Source organism: Rhizomucor pusillus, assembly GCF_041956525.1.
Source record: "Rhizomucor pusillus strain CBS 183.67 unplaced genomic scaffold VTP01scaffold_6, whole genome shotgun sequence".
Lineage (NCBI taxonomy): Eukaryota > Fungi > Mucoromycota > Mucoromycetes > Mucorales > Lichtheimiaceae > Rhizomucor > Rhizomucor pusillus.
Genome location: NW_027192148.1, coordinates 420,510 through 435,409, shown reverse-complemented (window position 1 = coordinate 435,409; position 14,900 = coordinate 420,510). Strand labels below are relative to the sequence as shown.

The following is a 14,900-nucleotide window of genomic DNA, read 5'->3' as shown; positions in this document are numbered from 1 at the left end:
CCCTTATCCCCCTTCCCCCACCCCTTGCCCTGTCTTAAATGCCGCCAAAGAACAAGGACGCTGCGTCCCAGCAAAAATCCCAAGAACCTGACCAAGTCGTCAGAGAATTCGACGATTTGAGCGACAACGAGGACGAGGCTGTCCAGGAGGTCCTCAACGTGGAATACTGTAATACTTTGTATCCCGATGCTAACAAATAAACTTGCATAATAGTTGTTCTACACTAGCGTTGACGAACTGCAAGTAATACACAGATCCCAATGTTTACATTGCTCTGCTTACTGATCTTGCTCTCCAACGCTCTCTAGGGACAAGGCATCGGTGTAGCTGATATCAACAAATTAAAAGCTGCTGGGATTTGCACTATACGCGTAAGCACTTGCAAGTCGTCACAATGCGTCTAGAAAAAAATTTAAATTATTACGCGTATAGGGTGTGCAAATGACGACTAAAAAGAACATGCTGCGCATCAAAGGATTCTCAGAGACCAAAGTCGACAAAGTCAAGGATGCAGCTGCAAAGGCTCAGGTAAACGCTACAATTATTCCTGCTGGATACCGCTTCTAGTTGCTTACGCCGGTCTGCTACATAGGGATGTGGTTTTATGACAGGCGCCGAGCTCTCAAAGCATCGTGAAAAAATTGTAAAGATTTCGACTGGCAGCAAGCAGTTCGACGCTCTCCTTGGAGGCGGGATCCAGAGCATGTCTATTACAGAAGGTACTAGCAAAGTGATGACCAGTTGGAATTCTTCAGCTAGATACTGAATTAGTGTAGTGTTTGGAGAGTATCGAACTGGAAAGACACAGTTGGCCCATACACTCTGCGTCCAAGTGCAGTTGCCGGCTCACATGGGTGGCGCAAGCAGTAAAGCTGGTAAGCTGCAAATCGAGGACTGTATGATAGCATTATCTCACTTTTTAATTACTAGCTTATATTGACACAGAAGGCACTTTCCGCCCAGATCGTATCCGCGCTATCGCCGAACGCTTCGGTGTAGATCCTGAAATGGCTCTGGATAACATTGTTATCGCGCGTGCCTGGAACAGTGACCATCAGATGGACCTGATTACCGAGATTGCAGCTAAATTCGCTGAAGATAAGGGCATCTATCGCTTGCTGGTGGTGGACTCAATTATCGCGCTTTTTCGCTGCGACTATGCCGGTCGTGGAGAATTGGCAGAGCGGCAGCAGAAGCTTAACCAAATGCTCAATCGATTGACAAAGATCTCGGAAGAATACAACGTTGCCGTATTCCTGACAAACCAAGTCTCTTCGGATCCGGGAGGTAGCGTCCTTTTAGCATTATGATAGATCGTTCAATTGGGCGCTGATAGTGAAATCTAAATCATATACTACTACTACTAGGGGGAATGGTATTCGTATCTGATCCAAAGAAACCTGTTGGTGGACATATCCTGGTAAACTTAGTTCTTTGAAAGAGGTTGAAACAGATGCTAATCTTTTTACAGGCACACGCATCGGCGACTAGAGTGTATCTGAGAAAAGGCCGCGGCGAAGAACGCGTCGCCAAGATTTACGACTCTCCGGATATGCCAGAGAATGAAGCTTCGTATGCCATCACCGCTGGTGGCATCGCAGACATCTTCTAACGATGAAGAATATTCTCAAAGAATCCTCGATAATAGATACCATAATTCACCATATAGTCGTTCTTACATTACGTAGCATATAAAAAGCCCAGCTGCAGTACATATAATATACATTCTTTCCGAAAGTATTATGAAAATGGATACCGTATTCTCCCAAGTTTAAATTTGGATTTAATCAGTTATCAAATAGCTAGAAGATATTGTCATACAAGCCTTGGTAGTCGAGGAGCAGGGCAAGCCAACCCTATGGATAGACTACGTTGTTGATGAAGTGCTGCGTGCTCTTAAAACCGTAAGCTCACGCGTACAATATCTGCTCGGTATATCTCGCGAGAGCAACTGCGAGCTCGTTGTTATGCAGAGAGGATGCAGACGCTTGCATGAGAGAAGCGCCTTTCAAACGAGCCTACATGATCCATATGGATCAAGACAAAGTGAGGTCATTAAGTGGAAATAAGTAGAAGAATATTGTCAAATTCGAAAAACTGCCTTTATTAGTAGATGCCGTTGCCCTGTTTATAGGTTACGTGTGTTGACGGGAAGATGGTTATTTAAGCAATGATTAAAAACTTGGGAAAGGGGGAGATTTACTTTTGGAAAGTGTATATTTACCTTGCATCGATAGGAATAAGCTATATCGCGGACTTTTTTGTTGATCTTGCTGCCATCTCATTCAAAATGTAACCACTACCCCCTTCTTTCAGGGAACAGAAGCAACATGTTGCCTAGAGTTACCATTCGCCCCTTCATCGCTCATAGTGCCATCTCTTTTTGCCGGGCATTCCACACAAGTATGCTTTCCCTTGCACCCAAGGTCGTAGCCACGCGTGTTCTTCCAGCGCAAAGCCAGGCGCGTCTTGAAGCGCAGGATTTCAACTTGACACAATGGCAGCAGGACTCGAACATGCCCCGCGAAACGCTCCTGAAAGAAGTGCAAGGTATATATATTTGTGCAAAGTATATATATTTGTGCAAACTGAGAGTACATGAATGCAAAGAAGAAAGGTGTTTAACGGGCGCATTGATGGAGCAGGAGCGGATGCTATCTTGTGCATGCTGTCCGACAAGATCGACAAAGAAGTCCTCGAGGCAGCTGGTATGTCATATAAATGTTAAAGATGCAAGATAGTTATCAGTCTTGCCAACACATTGAATAATCTGTGTAGGACCAAATCTCAAAGTGGTGACAACGATGAGCGTCGGCTACGACCACATCGATTTGGAAGCAGCTAAGAAGCTGAACGTCAAAATCGGTTACACACCCGATGTCTTGACCGATGCGACGGCTGATCTCACGGTGCTGCTGACATTGGCTGCAGCGAGACGAATGAAGGAGGTAAAAATAAGCAGAGACGTGGACGAATTGCCCCAAGTTATTGACCCGGTTTCATCTGCAGGGCATCAAAGCTGCTGAAAACGGCGAGGTAAGCGATAATTGATGGAGAGGCAACAATGACTGTACAGGTTGGTGACAATTCATCGCAGTGGCGAGAATGGAGACCGACCTGGCTGTGCGGATACCAGTTCACGAACAAGACACTGGGTGTTGTTGGCATGGGCCGCATTGGGGAAGCTGTCGCAAAACGCCTGCATGCATTCGGCATCGACCGTGTCCTGTACTGGGGTCGCCGGGAGAAGCCTCACTTGAAGGAGACCCTGAATGCTGAGTTTTCGAGCTTTGACAAACTCCTTTCCGAGTCGGATTACATTGTAGCATGCTGTGCATTCACCCCAGAGACAAAGGAAATATTCAACTATGATGCGTTCAGCAAGATGAAGGAGTCGGCTGTAAGTACATGAGACATTGCTATTCTTCTGGTCGCCAGAAAGCTCATATATGCATTCGTAGATATTTGTAAACACAGCGCGCGGAGGTGTTGTGAAGCAGGACGATTTGAGTAAGTCTTTGGCGCATTGTCTAAAATAACCGCTGCAACAATTTTTAAATGATCGTGACACAAACTCTTATTCTCGCTGTTATAGTCCGTGCATTAGAGAACAAGGTCATTGCGGGCGCGGGCCTGGACGTGACAACGCCAGAGCCTCTGCCGCTAGATAGCAAGCTGTTCAAGCTACCAAACTGTGTCATTTTGCCGCACATTGGTAAGCACTTACAATCGGAGAGAGAAAAAAGGGTAACCCGAATTTAATGGGCAAAACATTAGGAAGTGCAACCATTGAAACACGCGAGGTGATGGGCGATATTTGCATTGACAATGTACTTAATGGCGTCAAGGGCGAGAAACTTCGATGCGCCCTAGAATACTAGATATTAAGGTAGAGATGTAGACCAGATGGTGGGCCCGTAAAAGACTTTTGTTTATTATAATAGATCTTTGGTGCACAACGCTGCATGCCACGTTTTTTCTCCTGTGATACAAAAATTTGTAGCCTAAACCACCCGCATCTCTGCAGTGCATTTTGTTATCCGAACCAGTTTTTTACCCTCTTTTCTTTCCTCTTTTTCTTTTTGAGCTCACTATGGCTGCAACGACCACCCAGTCGGTAGCAGACCTTATTACCCATCTCAAGAAGACCACTGGGGATATCCCTCCAGCACTCATAGGTGCAACCTCGACCATCGTAGATGACAAACTGTATTTATTCGGTGGCCGGTTGGATTCGTCCAGAACTGAAGTGCTCAACACGCTGTATGTCTTGTCCCTGGATACCTACGAGTGGAGATGTGTCATGCCGAGAAATACCCAACCCGAGCCGCGCTATTTCCACTCTGCCTGCCGCTACGGTAACCAGATTCTCTTCTTCGGCGGTCTGACAGCACAGCATGGCAACGCAGGTCTCCAGTGCCTCGGCGACCTTTTCATCCTGCACATCCGAGACGACGGACTGACATGGGAGTATCCTCGTGTACCTGAAAAGATCCTTCCTCGACCGAGACACACGCATCTTGCTTGCATAGCGAATGATACCCTTGTCCTGCTGGGCGGCAAAGATATTGAGAGCGGCTACATACACGAGATCAATATCTTTGACTGCGAGCGTAGGCAATGGCGACGTCCATTCCCCGTGGCTTCAGACTACTGCACTTACCGAACAGCAGCTGCCAACGTTACAGCCATAGCGTCCTCCCAGAACGATTTTGTTGCCTACTATGGCCACAAGGCGTATGCACCGAATGCCGTCGACGAGCAGAAGCACGAAGAAAGCAGGCGGTCCGTTTCTACCGTTTTCGCATACGACCTGAAGCGATCGCTGCATCAGATCACAGTGTCAATGAACGGCCAGATGGTGGACGTGACGGACCATACTGAAGCTCTGTCTGGTACGACAGCGTACCAGTCTCCTCCAACGCTCCAGTTTCCTGCAGCATCTGCGTGCGGGCATTTTTTAATTGTGGTTGGACCATGCATTACTGCAGATACGCATCAGTTTCATATCTGGGCGCTAGATGTTTTATCGATGATCTGGACCCGACTGGATGCTGGACCTCTTCTCTCGAAAGGCACATGGATTAAAGGACAACTGTACGATAAGAAGAACCAGTTCCTTGTATTTGGCCATCCGGAGCGTTCCACGATGCAGCAAGACACAGCACAGCAGCTCGTTCACTATAATTACCTCGTTACAGTCGACACTGAAGCGTTTGGAGTGTACTCACCTCCTAACTTCACTTGTGCGCCCAGCGCCCAGGAAGCCGGATTAGCGCTACTGAACAACCCAGCCCTGTGCGACCTTTGGATCACTACGACAGATGGCGAGCGTGTTTCAGCCAACTCGTGTATCTTGATGCAACGATGGCCGTCGCTCAAGACACGCATCCAGCCGCTTGCTGCACCGAAACGAGTAACTGAACCATCCGTGCTGCGCACCTCGTATACCCTCACTTTCCCAGATACTCGAGACATCCTCATTGCATTTCTACAGTTTCTTTACACTGATCATTTGGGCACTATCCAGCAGCAGCAACCGCATATCCTTTCTCGTCTCTTGATCCTCGCCGACCTGTTTGGGATTGCTAGGCTCAAGGATTTGACGAAACACTCCCTGCATCAAGTATTACAGCTATCCACTGCTCCCATGATTTACGAGACAGCGACCTTATCCAATTGCCCTTCGCTCCAAATCAGAGCGCTCCGAATTATGGTGAATGCAAAGAAATTGATGCATCGAAACATGCAACAACAGCAGCAACAACAACAACAACAACAACAACAACAACAACAACAACAACAACAACACCAGCACCAACACCACTTGCAACCGGCATCGATGCAATCCGCGCTGCTAGGTCGTAGCCTTATCCATCAACGACAGCCAAGCATTTCCATGGAAAACAATATGCCAACTCCATCCATGTCAACACCTGTTCATTCCTCCACAACAACGACGATAAGCAGTGGCAGCGGTGGCAGCTCGCAACCGCCACCGCTGACAGCCAAGAACCCTGCACGAAACAACTCGACAGAGGGATCGATTCGTTGGCGGACCGGGTCCGGAAGCAAAGGTTTGAAGACCTTCCTGAAAGCTGTATAGAATAGCGCTGGTAGCAAATAGACGAGAAAAAAATGGGAGGGGGTTATGATTAACGATCAAATATCATTATTCAAAAACAAGAACAATAAGAATACCACCCACCAAGTGAGCAGGTTAGACGGACGTCATGGTGTATGGCTGGTCCATACATACACGTTGTCTGGTAACCTTCTTACTCGTCTGACAGGATTTTTGCATTAGTGCTTTTGCAAATTTGCTTCTTGTTGTCCCATAAGAGAGATTTTCCTCCGCGCGCATGATTTTCGACAATACACACGCATACCTTCCGCCAGAATGAATGATCGCAATCAAGAGTCCTTTCGACCGGTAACGCTGGCAACCACCTCGATCTTGCTGGATGTATTCACTCACATTTCCACGCGATTTAAAAGGAAACGGTCCAAGCGATCATGAAGACGGCTTTCAAGGACCCGTCCACGAAAAGTAAACAATGCTTACATTTCTTGTTTCCTTCACCCGGATAGCTAACTTATCGCTGCTAGTCAACTCGCAAGCATTGTTACTGAGCTGCGAATTCCTCAGACTCTTCACAACCGGTACGATGATAGCATTTTCTACGCTTGCTTGCATTCATTCAGAAACTTAGTATTGTAAAAAAAAAAAAATAGAAGCAGTGCATCGATCAGCTGAAGAGCTTGCCAAACAACACGACGACCAATCACTGCCAGATCGCATAGGAGTCGAGCATCTTGAACGATCAGTCGTCCAGCTGCTTTTGGACTTTTGATATATATATATCCAGTTTAGGTAGTCTACATTGAGAAAACTGTAAAGCGAAACATTTAATGCATGATTGAAGGAATGATAAAACAAGTGGTGGTGGAGGTGGAAAAATATGCTATGTCTGTCTTGAATACAATTTTCCCGGTGCCTGTACCGATAAATTGTTGTGTACAACTGGAGGGAGGCGAGCTGTAAAGAAAAAGAAAATAAAGACATTTAAGATGTACAAGTCGAAAGTGCAAAATTATTGTACGCGCGCTAGTATGATGAAATTTTCAAGAATCAATGGCTTTGCGGTCAATGAGATCATCCACAATAGCATGCCGGTATTGCTTAATGTAATTCTAAGAGAGAAGGTTTAGCAAAGATCATCAACAAAATAGCTCCAATCACAACTACAACTTCAGACTTACCGAAAATGTAGACGTTCTAGTTCCCACAAAGCGCTCTGCCCAGGAACACACGGTAGCATCCACGAACATGATAAGATGTTCGGTAAGGTCCTTGTGCTGATCCAGAGGCGAGCGCACTTTCTCGAGAGGTTCACGCCACGTGGTATCAAAATCGGACATGAAAAACGTGCAAGGGAATGCATCCAGGACGGGTTTAAAGTCGGCGCTTGTGCGCGGCGATGCAGCGTCTGTCGCAACGTACAGCACCATTTCCTTCCGTCGTGCACATTCTTTGAGTCGTTCATGAATATCGAGTTTCTTCAATGCGTCCCGGAGCTCCTTGGATGCTTTTGGCAGAGGACCTTTTTTACGTTTCGGTGCCGAGTCTTGCGCGCCAATCTTGTTGCTCTTCCCGACCAAGTCATCCACCGTCTTTTCATTACCCGTCATGATATCCCAGATCTGTTGTACAAATTCCGGTATGCGGTCCTTGAGGTTGCGTAGGAATACGCCGTCTCCCGCCCGAATGTGAGCAGCCACGAATCGAGGAAGTTCACGACGTTCAGCCTCCTTGGCCTGTATAGGATCTAACGGGACCAGCTCGCTTTCTTCCTTTTGTACTCCATCTAGCAGTTGCTCTAGTATGATCGCGGATGCTTCCGATATAGCCGGGTGGCGGAAAATGAGCGCTTGTTCAATCCGCAAACGATATTCTTCGCTTTCGGGTGAATTCAGCATCAACCTGTCGTAGCCGAATATACCGTAGAAATGAAGCAGCCGTTCTCGAATATCCTTCAACTCGTTTAGTGATATCTCAAACTGGTATCGTAAATTAGGGCTCTCGTTGTCTGAGTCGTAAATATGCCATTGATAACGCTAAACATTAACTCCTGGGGTTAGAAAAAAATGATCGTCGTTGCAATCCCCTTATACACTCCTTACCGTGGTATCTTGCATAAGAAACATTTCGTCGTCATTGATATTCAGCTGTTTCTGCAAAGCGAGAAGCGACATGTCGGACCGTTCGATGATTTTTAACCCTAATCCACCTTGTTCCTCGTCAAATGTGAGCTTGTTGAGATCGGTTGCCCAGCTCCAGGGCAGCATCACATAGGACGTGAAATTGTAGCATCCGAACGGCACTTCTGTTTGACCCTCTTGCAGCACAGGGACTTCAACAATCTCGTTGTCCTCGTCGTCAAAACATTTTTCCTGAAATTTCGAGTCTGTCATGTTGGCCAGGACCTTGTACAAGCCTGGTGCTGGCGACCATCCGTTTGCGTTGCCGAGAAACATGGGCGGTACAATCAGTGTTCTGTTGAGATATTTCGCTAGCAGCGCCGCATTTAACAGTGTGCTTCGCTGGTTGGAAAACCGAGAGTATGGGAGATACGTTAAATATTTTTCTTGCGGTGTAGGCTCATGTTTCGCTGCTGCTGGCTTGTCGAACGATGGCGGCGAGGAGGAGGACCTTTCATCTTGAGACCAGCTGAAAATGTCTCTAATGCTAAAGCTGTCATACTCGTACCGTACAAGCTGCACCGAAAGAAATATGAGCGAGACGATCGAGATGAACAGAAAGATCGATTTCTGCCGAGAATTGGTTTTTAACAGAAACATGACTGTATGCACGTTTCAAGACTGAACATTCAGTTGTAATGGGGGTATATGCAAAGAAAAGAGAGAAAAGGGAGTGGAGTGGGAAAGACCGTTGTTTACTTTGGTGGTATTGTAAAGGAGATAGCAGAAAAGCGGTGCAAAAAAAAGAGAAAGAAAGAAAGGATAGGGTAGGGTTCATAGATCGGACAATCCCAGTTTTTTCATCATTTGGTTTGGCAGAGTGCCAAAAATGGTATAGACGATAATATGATTCTACCCGTAAAGACCTAGTAGCGAACCCACTTGTCTTTTGCGTTACCAGGTTCATAGCCTACATAGTATGAGCAATACTGGTTGGAACATTGCATAATGCGAATATTGGCGCAAAGAATGGAAACATACATTTTTTCTGAATTCTGTCCTCCCTCCCAAGAAAGCGGCGAGCTTTACGAACATCCGGAATTCCCAGCAATGCCATCCACGGTTGTGGCGCTTTTCCGTTGCACAGAATCCGACACTCTGTTGCTGTTACATTAACGATTTGGAAAGCACAGAATTATAGGAAATAAATGATCTGTTCGCCCATGCAAACTCAAAACTGAGGAGACAGGTCGGTAATTCCCATTCCTCCATGGATGGTGATACAAGCAATGTCAAGTATGATACCCGCCCGCCCTGGCTTTGAATATCGGATTAAGATACACAGGGTATTCTTTCCTAAACAATAGTCCATTCTAGGCGGAGCAATGGCCTGCCCGATTCTCATACGTCTAGTGTGAGTGAGATTCATTTACTTCCTGCTCGACGCTGCATTAGTCTGCAAAAGATACGGAGCAAGTGAGCCGCTTTGCTTTTCAAGCGCCACGAAGGGCTATGTAGCAATTATATATGTACAGTAACTTTATTCACCAGCAGAGATCGGAAAAAAGGATCTCTCAGCAGTAAGCTTAGAAAACAATGACGCTGCTGAATTAGTATGATGAGTATGGTAGAAGATTACATGCTGCTATGGTCGGAAAATCGAATATACTATTGAGGCTTGAGGATATCTACTGCAGGAGGTCTGCAAAGTAATCTTCGTATTCTTCTTCTTTAGACTTTTCTTCTCTCGTTTCAATAGGTTTGCTCCATATAGAGGATGCTTCGTCTGTAAGGAATACAGTCTAGTAAAAGTGAAGCAGATCTTTTCAAGTTGTCATTTACCTTTAGCATGTTTCTCTTCATGTTCCCCGTCTTCATCTTCAGATGATGCTTGTTTGCTTCGTTTTCCTCTCGAGTCATCCTCCCGTTCATCTTCGGATTCGGACTCTTCTTTTCGCTTCCTTTTTTTGCTTTCCTTTTTCGCCTGACGCTTTTGTGTCTTGTAATTCAATTTATCCGAACATTCAGGACACAGTCGCACCTTGACGAGTTCGTTCTTCTTTTCCCCGTGTTCAATGTACCCAAAGTTGACCTCCCAGCTTGTCAGTTTTTTGGTATTGTCGCAGCGGTTTGATGCGCATACAAATTGACCTGGTCAAAGTGAGTTGGATTGTAGCAGGCAAATATAGACAAAATGTAATTACCTTTGCCGGAAATCACCTCTGACTCTGTCCGCCATCTTAATGCAATTTTGCCCTGTTTGTAATACTTCAGGTCGCAGATGGCGTATTCCTTGAATAGTTTATCGTAATATTTTTTCGCTACACGCTGCTCCCACGTCCCTTCATCCTCTTCCTCATTGTCCCACACGAACCTATTGCGACACTGTGTCAAACTTCAAAGTTGATCGATAGCCTTTAGCAAAACGCATACTTGTGATTTTCTCGAACAATGTCGTACTCCGTCTTGTAATTCTCAGGTACATTGCTCCCTTTCGGCGGTGATCCTCGGTTGTAATGCAGAAAGTATGACTGAATGTATCGTTTGTGGCGGGTATACTGCTCAAGAAATAACTTAAGAAGCTTGTTCTGGAAAAAGAAACTCAGGAATTACACTCTTACAGCGTCCACACCATTGAGATCATTGCGAAACATTGGTTTGACAGAGCCCATTCTGGATATAACGATGGCTACTTGAGCCGAAGATGCATGACTCGACACTGAGCGGGGCGCCATTCAATTCCCGGAAAAATTTGACGTACCAGTGGGCTGGCAGCAGGGGTTCATGCATAAACGCCAGGGACCATAGGATTCGACGTTACAGTGACGACCTAATCTAGAAATGAAGAAGAAGAAAAAACAGAAAAAAAAGGGCTTAGGAGATTAGGCGTCGTTGGGCGTTTAATGTGCTTTGAGATGCATACTCGAGCGTCTATTATATTTACTTTGTAGCATCTTTATGGATCAAAAGATACTGTTTTCTGGTCAATAAAAGATCGGAAGGAAATCGCTATTTACATATTAAATTTGAAAGTGATTAGCGACTTTCGATTAGACGACTTTGCATAGTCTTGCGTTGCGCCAATCTACGCCATCTACACTGAATTCAATGGCTTCCATAACCCGTGAAAAACTTTGCACCGGCAGTCTGCAGTCTGTCTGAGCCTGTTATTCCACCAATTTGGTTGTAATAGCAAGAAGCTTAAATACATACTAGCTTCGATTTGGCAGAAAAATACCAAACCCCTATTTAGCAACATTGCAGAGACTCTAGAAAACAAAATGCTTCTAGAGCAAATATCATTCGACATGAATATGCCAAAAGGCAGCCAATAAAGGCTTAGGTGATCCAAACCTACCGAATCAGGGCCATTTTTAAATGTAGCATTTTTCCTTCCATTCTCAGAAAGGCACCGAGTTTCAAAATATGGTACACTATTACCGAAGGCGCGGGCAAAAACGGAGTGTCCCTGAAGCACAAGTGTGCTCTATCCAATCAGATAGTTGCGAAAGGCGCTTAGCAGCGATTGTGTCCCAGGTAATTCCTGGTATCCGTTCGATTCGTAAATGTGACATAAGGTCCGAAGTCTGCGGAGCGAAGTGTGACCATGTGCGCTGTTGAGGGGCGATCGTTTGCTGAAGACGAGACAACGTGCACCAACGTAGAACTTTGGGATACCAATGCTGATAAATGATCTTGTACTCTGAAAAGCCATCGATTATGCTATAAAAAGGTATATATGCAGGGTTACTGCATCTTCCTTCTTGTCCCATTTTAGATCCTTCTTTTTTTCCGTCAATCCAGTCGCTACTATGAAGGCAGCGACTTTGACATCTTTGGCCGTTTGCTCTGCTGCCTTGGTTCAGGCAGGTCGTGTTGGCCACTACACCCCAAACTACGATCCTGCTGGTCAGTATCCTCGCTTGGGTGCATGCCCTGACCCACACGCTTGCATTTTCCCGCCTGATGTGTAGTAAAAAAAAAAATTTCGTGTTTCTTAGATGTCATCACTGACACAAAGCGGTCAATCTTGTTTACAGATCCAAATTCCTACCGGGTGCATACTTCGACTTGAGAGTCGAAACTCACGCTTACGATACTTCCAACAAGGCCTCCCCTCCTGCCGCCTTAACCTCCTTCAAGACTCGAGTCCGCAAAGATGGTGGCAAGTGGAAAGATATCGATGAATTCTTTGGCATCGAGCACTCGCCTGCTCTTGAAAGATGGAACTTCACCTGGATCGACTCCATCGATGTCGCCTACAACGATGCTCAGGGCACTGTTGTTAACGTGGCCTCCAAGATCTGGCACAAGCTCAAGTTCGATGAGCCCGGTACCTACGATGTTACCGTCCAATATAGTCCAAAAGATGCCTACACTGTCCGCTACACCGTTGTCGAGGTAAGTCAGCAACAATGAAACATTGCAATGGACTCTTTTGCTAAACGATATTGTTTAGCCAAAGAAGCCTAAAAAGAAGGCAAAGAACGTCATTCTCTTCATTTCTGATGGTACCAACGTTGGTGTAAGTATCTTTAACACTCTTTTAGTTTGTTTTGGTAAAGTCAAGATTTTTAATTGTTTATGTCCTGATAATCTAGATGATCACTGCCGCTCGTGCCGTCTCACGCAAACATATTTCTGGCAAGTACGAAAACCTCTTGAGCTTCGAGGACTTTGACAACTTGGGTCACGTCATTACCAACTCTGTCGACTCCTTGTTGACCGATTCCGCCAACTCTGCCTCTGCCTATGCTACTGGCCACAAATCCTCCGTCAATGCATTGGGTGTCTACGTTGACTCTTCAGCACCCACTCGCGACGACCCCAAGGTTGAGCTTATCACTGAATTGATCCGCCGTCGCCAGCCTGGAAAAGGTATGTAAAAGCGTCCCATTTACCATATATCTTGCCACCACAAAAGCTAACTTTGGTTACATTTATTTTGTTAGCCATTGGTATCGTTTCTACTGCTAACGGTCAGGATGCCACTCCCGCCGCCTTTTACACTCATACCCGCTCTCGCTATGACTATGACTACATTGTCGACTCCATCCTCCACGGCGCCGCAAACTGGACTGTACCCGTCGCTCCGGATGTCTGGCTTGCCGGTGGTGCCGAGTACTTTAAGGGCGAAAAGGCTCTCAATGGCACCGACTACTATCCTCTATTTGAAGAAGCAGGATACAAGATTGTCATGAACAAGAAGGACTTGAAAAAGTACAACGGAAAGGACAAGCTCTTGGGTGTCTTCCGTAAAGGTATCATGGACGTCTGGATGGAGCGCAACGTCTTTGTCAACAACACTGTCGGCAACGAAGCTGCTCCTGATCTCAGCGGCAAGGATCAGCTTGGTATGTATTTGTACTCAAAAAATTTGATGAGACTTTGAGACTTAGACATTTATCGTTCCAGGCTCTGATCAGCCCGGTCTGTCCGACATGACTATCAAGGCCCTGGAGGTCTTGAAGAAGCGTGGTGGCAAGGATGGTTTCTTCTTGATGTCTGAAGCGGCTTCTGTAGACAAGCAACTCCATCCTCTTGACTTCCCTCGTGCATACGCTGAACTTTTGGAACTCGATGTTACCGTCAAGAACACTATCGAGTGGCTAAAGGTAAAGTAGTCAGCAAAGCAGCAAAACTTTTGCACTGTCGACTGACATACGTTACTCTTCACAGAAAAATGGCGAATATGAAGATACCTTGATCCTTATCACTGCTGATCACGCTCACGGCTTTGACGTCTGGGGCTCCGTTGATACTCGCTATATCAAGAAAGCGTCCGCCGATAAAGACATGCGTAAATCCATCGGTGTCTACGGTCACGCTGGCTGGCCCGGCTACGAGGATAACGACAATGATGGTTTCCCAGACAACTGGGTAAATATATTGCATCGTATGCTGCGACGAGTTTCCCACTCATTCCGTTTGATGTAGAACCCTGAAGTCGTCTTGGCTGCTGGTACCAACAACGGTCCTGACCACTATGAAGCTTGGCAATTGTCTACCGTCGGTACCCGCACTCCCGCTGTTGAAGAAAACGGTATCAATGTCGCAAACAAGCAAGATATGGTTGGCAACTATGGAGGTAAATATACTGTCTTGCTTTCTATCCAAGACTTGTAGACTCATGAATATTCTTCCAAAGCTGGTCTTGATTGGCACGGCAACTTGCCCGTTGAGGAATCCAGTGGCGTGCACTCTGCTTCCGACGTCTTCTTGTACTCGAATGGTTTGTATCCGTGATGTCATGGAAATAGCAGAAATAGTTCCTAACTGTTGCCGACTTTAGGTCCCAGCTCTGACCGTTTCAAGAAAACAATTGAAAACTATGAGCTCTTCTTTAGAATGACTGAGGTAAGATGATAAATCAATGAACTCAAAACAAGGAGTAGAAAATGCTTAATGGAGTAATTTCAGGCCATGGATATCCAAAGACCTTCCAAGCACGAAAAGAAGCAGAACAAGAAGAACGATCCATACCTATCTACTTCTGTTTCTTTCTCTCCATAATTTACAGGATTTTCCTTTCAGCTTTGCATCGAAAAGATAGATCTTTTGCATTAATACTTTGTGTACATTTGCGTTCTGAAATTTGTTGCATGCAAACCGATTTTGACAGATTTATACTGTATATCATGACCACATGAAAATCTAAAGGTGGCACCGCAATCGTCTCTTTTCAGGCCACAAAGTGT

The 14,900-nt window shown here is 45.7% G+C and overlaps 7 protein-coding genes across 7 annotated transcripts; 5 read left to right on the top strand and 2 right to left on the bottom strand.

The window, feature by feature from the left end:
- Positions 1 to 38: 38 nt before the first annotated feature.
- On the top strand, positions 39 to 1,612 carry VTP01DRAFT_9067 (uncharacterized protein; the record flags this gene model as incomplete). The annotated part of the gene is made up of 9 exons (XM_069388258.1): positions 39 to 149; positions 214 to 243; positions 309 to 371; positions 433 to 528; positions 593 to 719; positions 777 to 875; positions 931 to 1,287; positions 1,368 to 1,420; positions 1,472 to 1,612. The coding sequence occupies 9 exons, from the start codon at positions 39 to 41 to the stop codon at positions 1,610 to 1,612; spliced, it is 1,077 nt and encodes a 358-aa protein (XP_069240573.1).
- Positions 1,613 to 2,405: 793 nt separating this feature from the next.
- Positions 2,406 to 3,881, top strand: VTP01DRAFT_9066 (uncharacterized protein; the record flags this gene model as incomplete). Its single annotated transcript, XM_069388257.1, has 8 exons — positions 2,406 to 2,550; positions 2,646 to 2,708; positions 2,779 to 2,948; positions 3,010 to 3,036; positions 3,098 to 3,400; positions 3,462 to 3,510; positions 3,596 to 3,715; positions 3,778 to 3,881. 8 exons carry the CDS (start codon positions 2,406 to 2,408, stop codon positions 3,879 to 3,881), a joined length of 981 nt encoding a protein of 326 aa, XP_069240572.1.
- A 212-nt stretch (positions 3,882 to 4,093) lies between these two features.
- Positions 4,094 to 6,106, top strand: VTP01DRAFT_9065 (uncharacterized protein; the record flags this gene model as incomplete). Its single annotated transcript, XM_069388256.1, has 1 exon — positions 4,094 to 6,106. The coding sequence occupies one exon, from the start codon at positions 4,094 to 4,096 to the stop codon at positions 6,104 to 6,106; it is 2,013 nt and encodes a 670-aa protein (XP_069240571.1).
- Positions 6,107 to 6,557: 451 nt separating this feature from the next.
- On the top strand, positions 6,558 to 6,854 carry VTP01DRAFT_9064 (uncharacterized protein; the record flags this gene model as incomplete). Its single annotated transcript, XM_069388255.1, has 2 exons — positions 6,558 to 6,663; positions 6,736 to 6,854. The coding sequence occupies 2 exons, from the start codon at positions 6,558 to 6,560 to the stop codon at positions 6,852 to 6,854; spliced, it is 225 nt and encodes a 74-aa protein (XP_069240570.1).
- Positions 6,855 to 7,125: 271 nt separating this feature from the next.
- VTP01DRAFT_9063 (uncharacterized protein) lies at positions 7,126 to 8,862 on the bottom strand (the record flags this gene model as incomplete). Its single annotated transcript, XM_069388254.1, has 3 exons — positions 7,126 to 7,194; positions 7,264 to 8,118; positions 8,185 to 8,862. 3 exons carry the CDS (start codon positions 8,860 to 8,862, stop codon positions 7,126 to 7,128), a joined length of 1,602 nt encoding a protein of 533 aa, XP_069240569.1.
- A 1,028-nt stretch (positions 8,863 to 9,890) lies between these two features.
- VTP01DRAFT_9062 (uncharacterized protein) lies at positions 9,891 to 10,937 on the bottom strand (the record flags this gene model as incomplete). The annotated part of the gene is made up of 5 exons (XM_069388253.1): positions 9,891 to 9,988; positions 10,045 to 10,353; positions 10,407 to 10,576; positions 10,636 to 10,760; positions 10,824 to 10,937. The coding sequence occupies 5 exons, from the start codon at positions 10,935 to 10,937 to the stop codon at positions 9,891 to 9,893; spliced, it is 816 nt and encodes a 271-aa protein (XP_069240568.1).
- Positions 10,938 to 12,014: 1,077 nt separating this feature from the next.
- Positions 12,015 to 14,715, top strand: VTP01DRAFT_9061 (uncharacterized protein; the record flags this gene model as incomplete). The annotated part of the gene is made up of 11 exons (XM_069388252.1): positions 12,015 to 12,172; positions 12,243 to 12,603; positions 12,662 to 12,727; positions 12,804 to 13,080; positions 13,155 to 13,556; positions 13,618 to 13,817; positions 13,882 to 14,082; positions 14,140 to 14,290; positions 14,351 to 14,434; positions 14,495 to 14,559; positions 14,623 to 14,715. 11 exons carry the CDS (start codon positions 12,015 to 12,017, stop codon positions 14,713 to 14,715), a joined length of 2,058 nt encoding a protein of 685 aa, XP_069240567.1.
- Between the last annotated feature and the right edge of the window lie 185 nt (positions 14,716 to 14,900).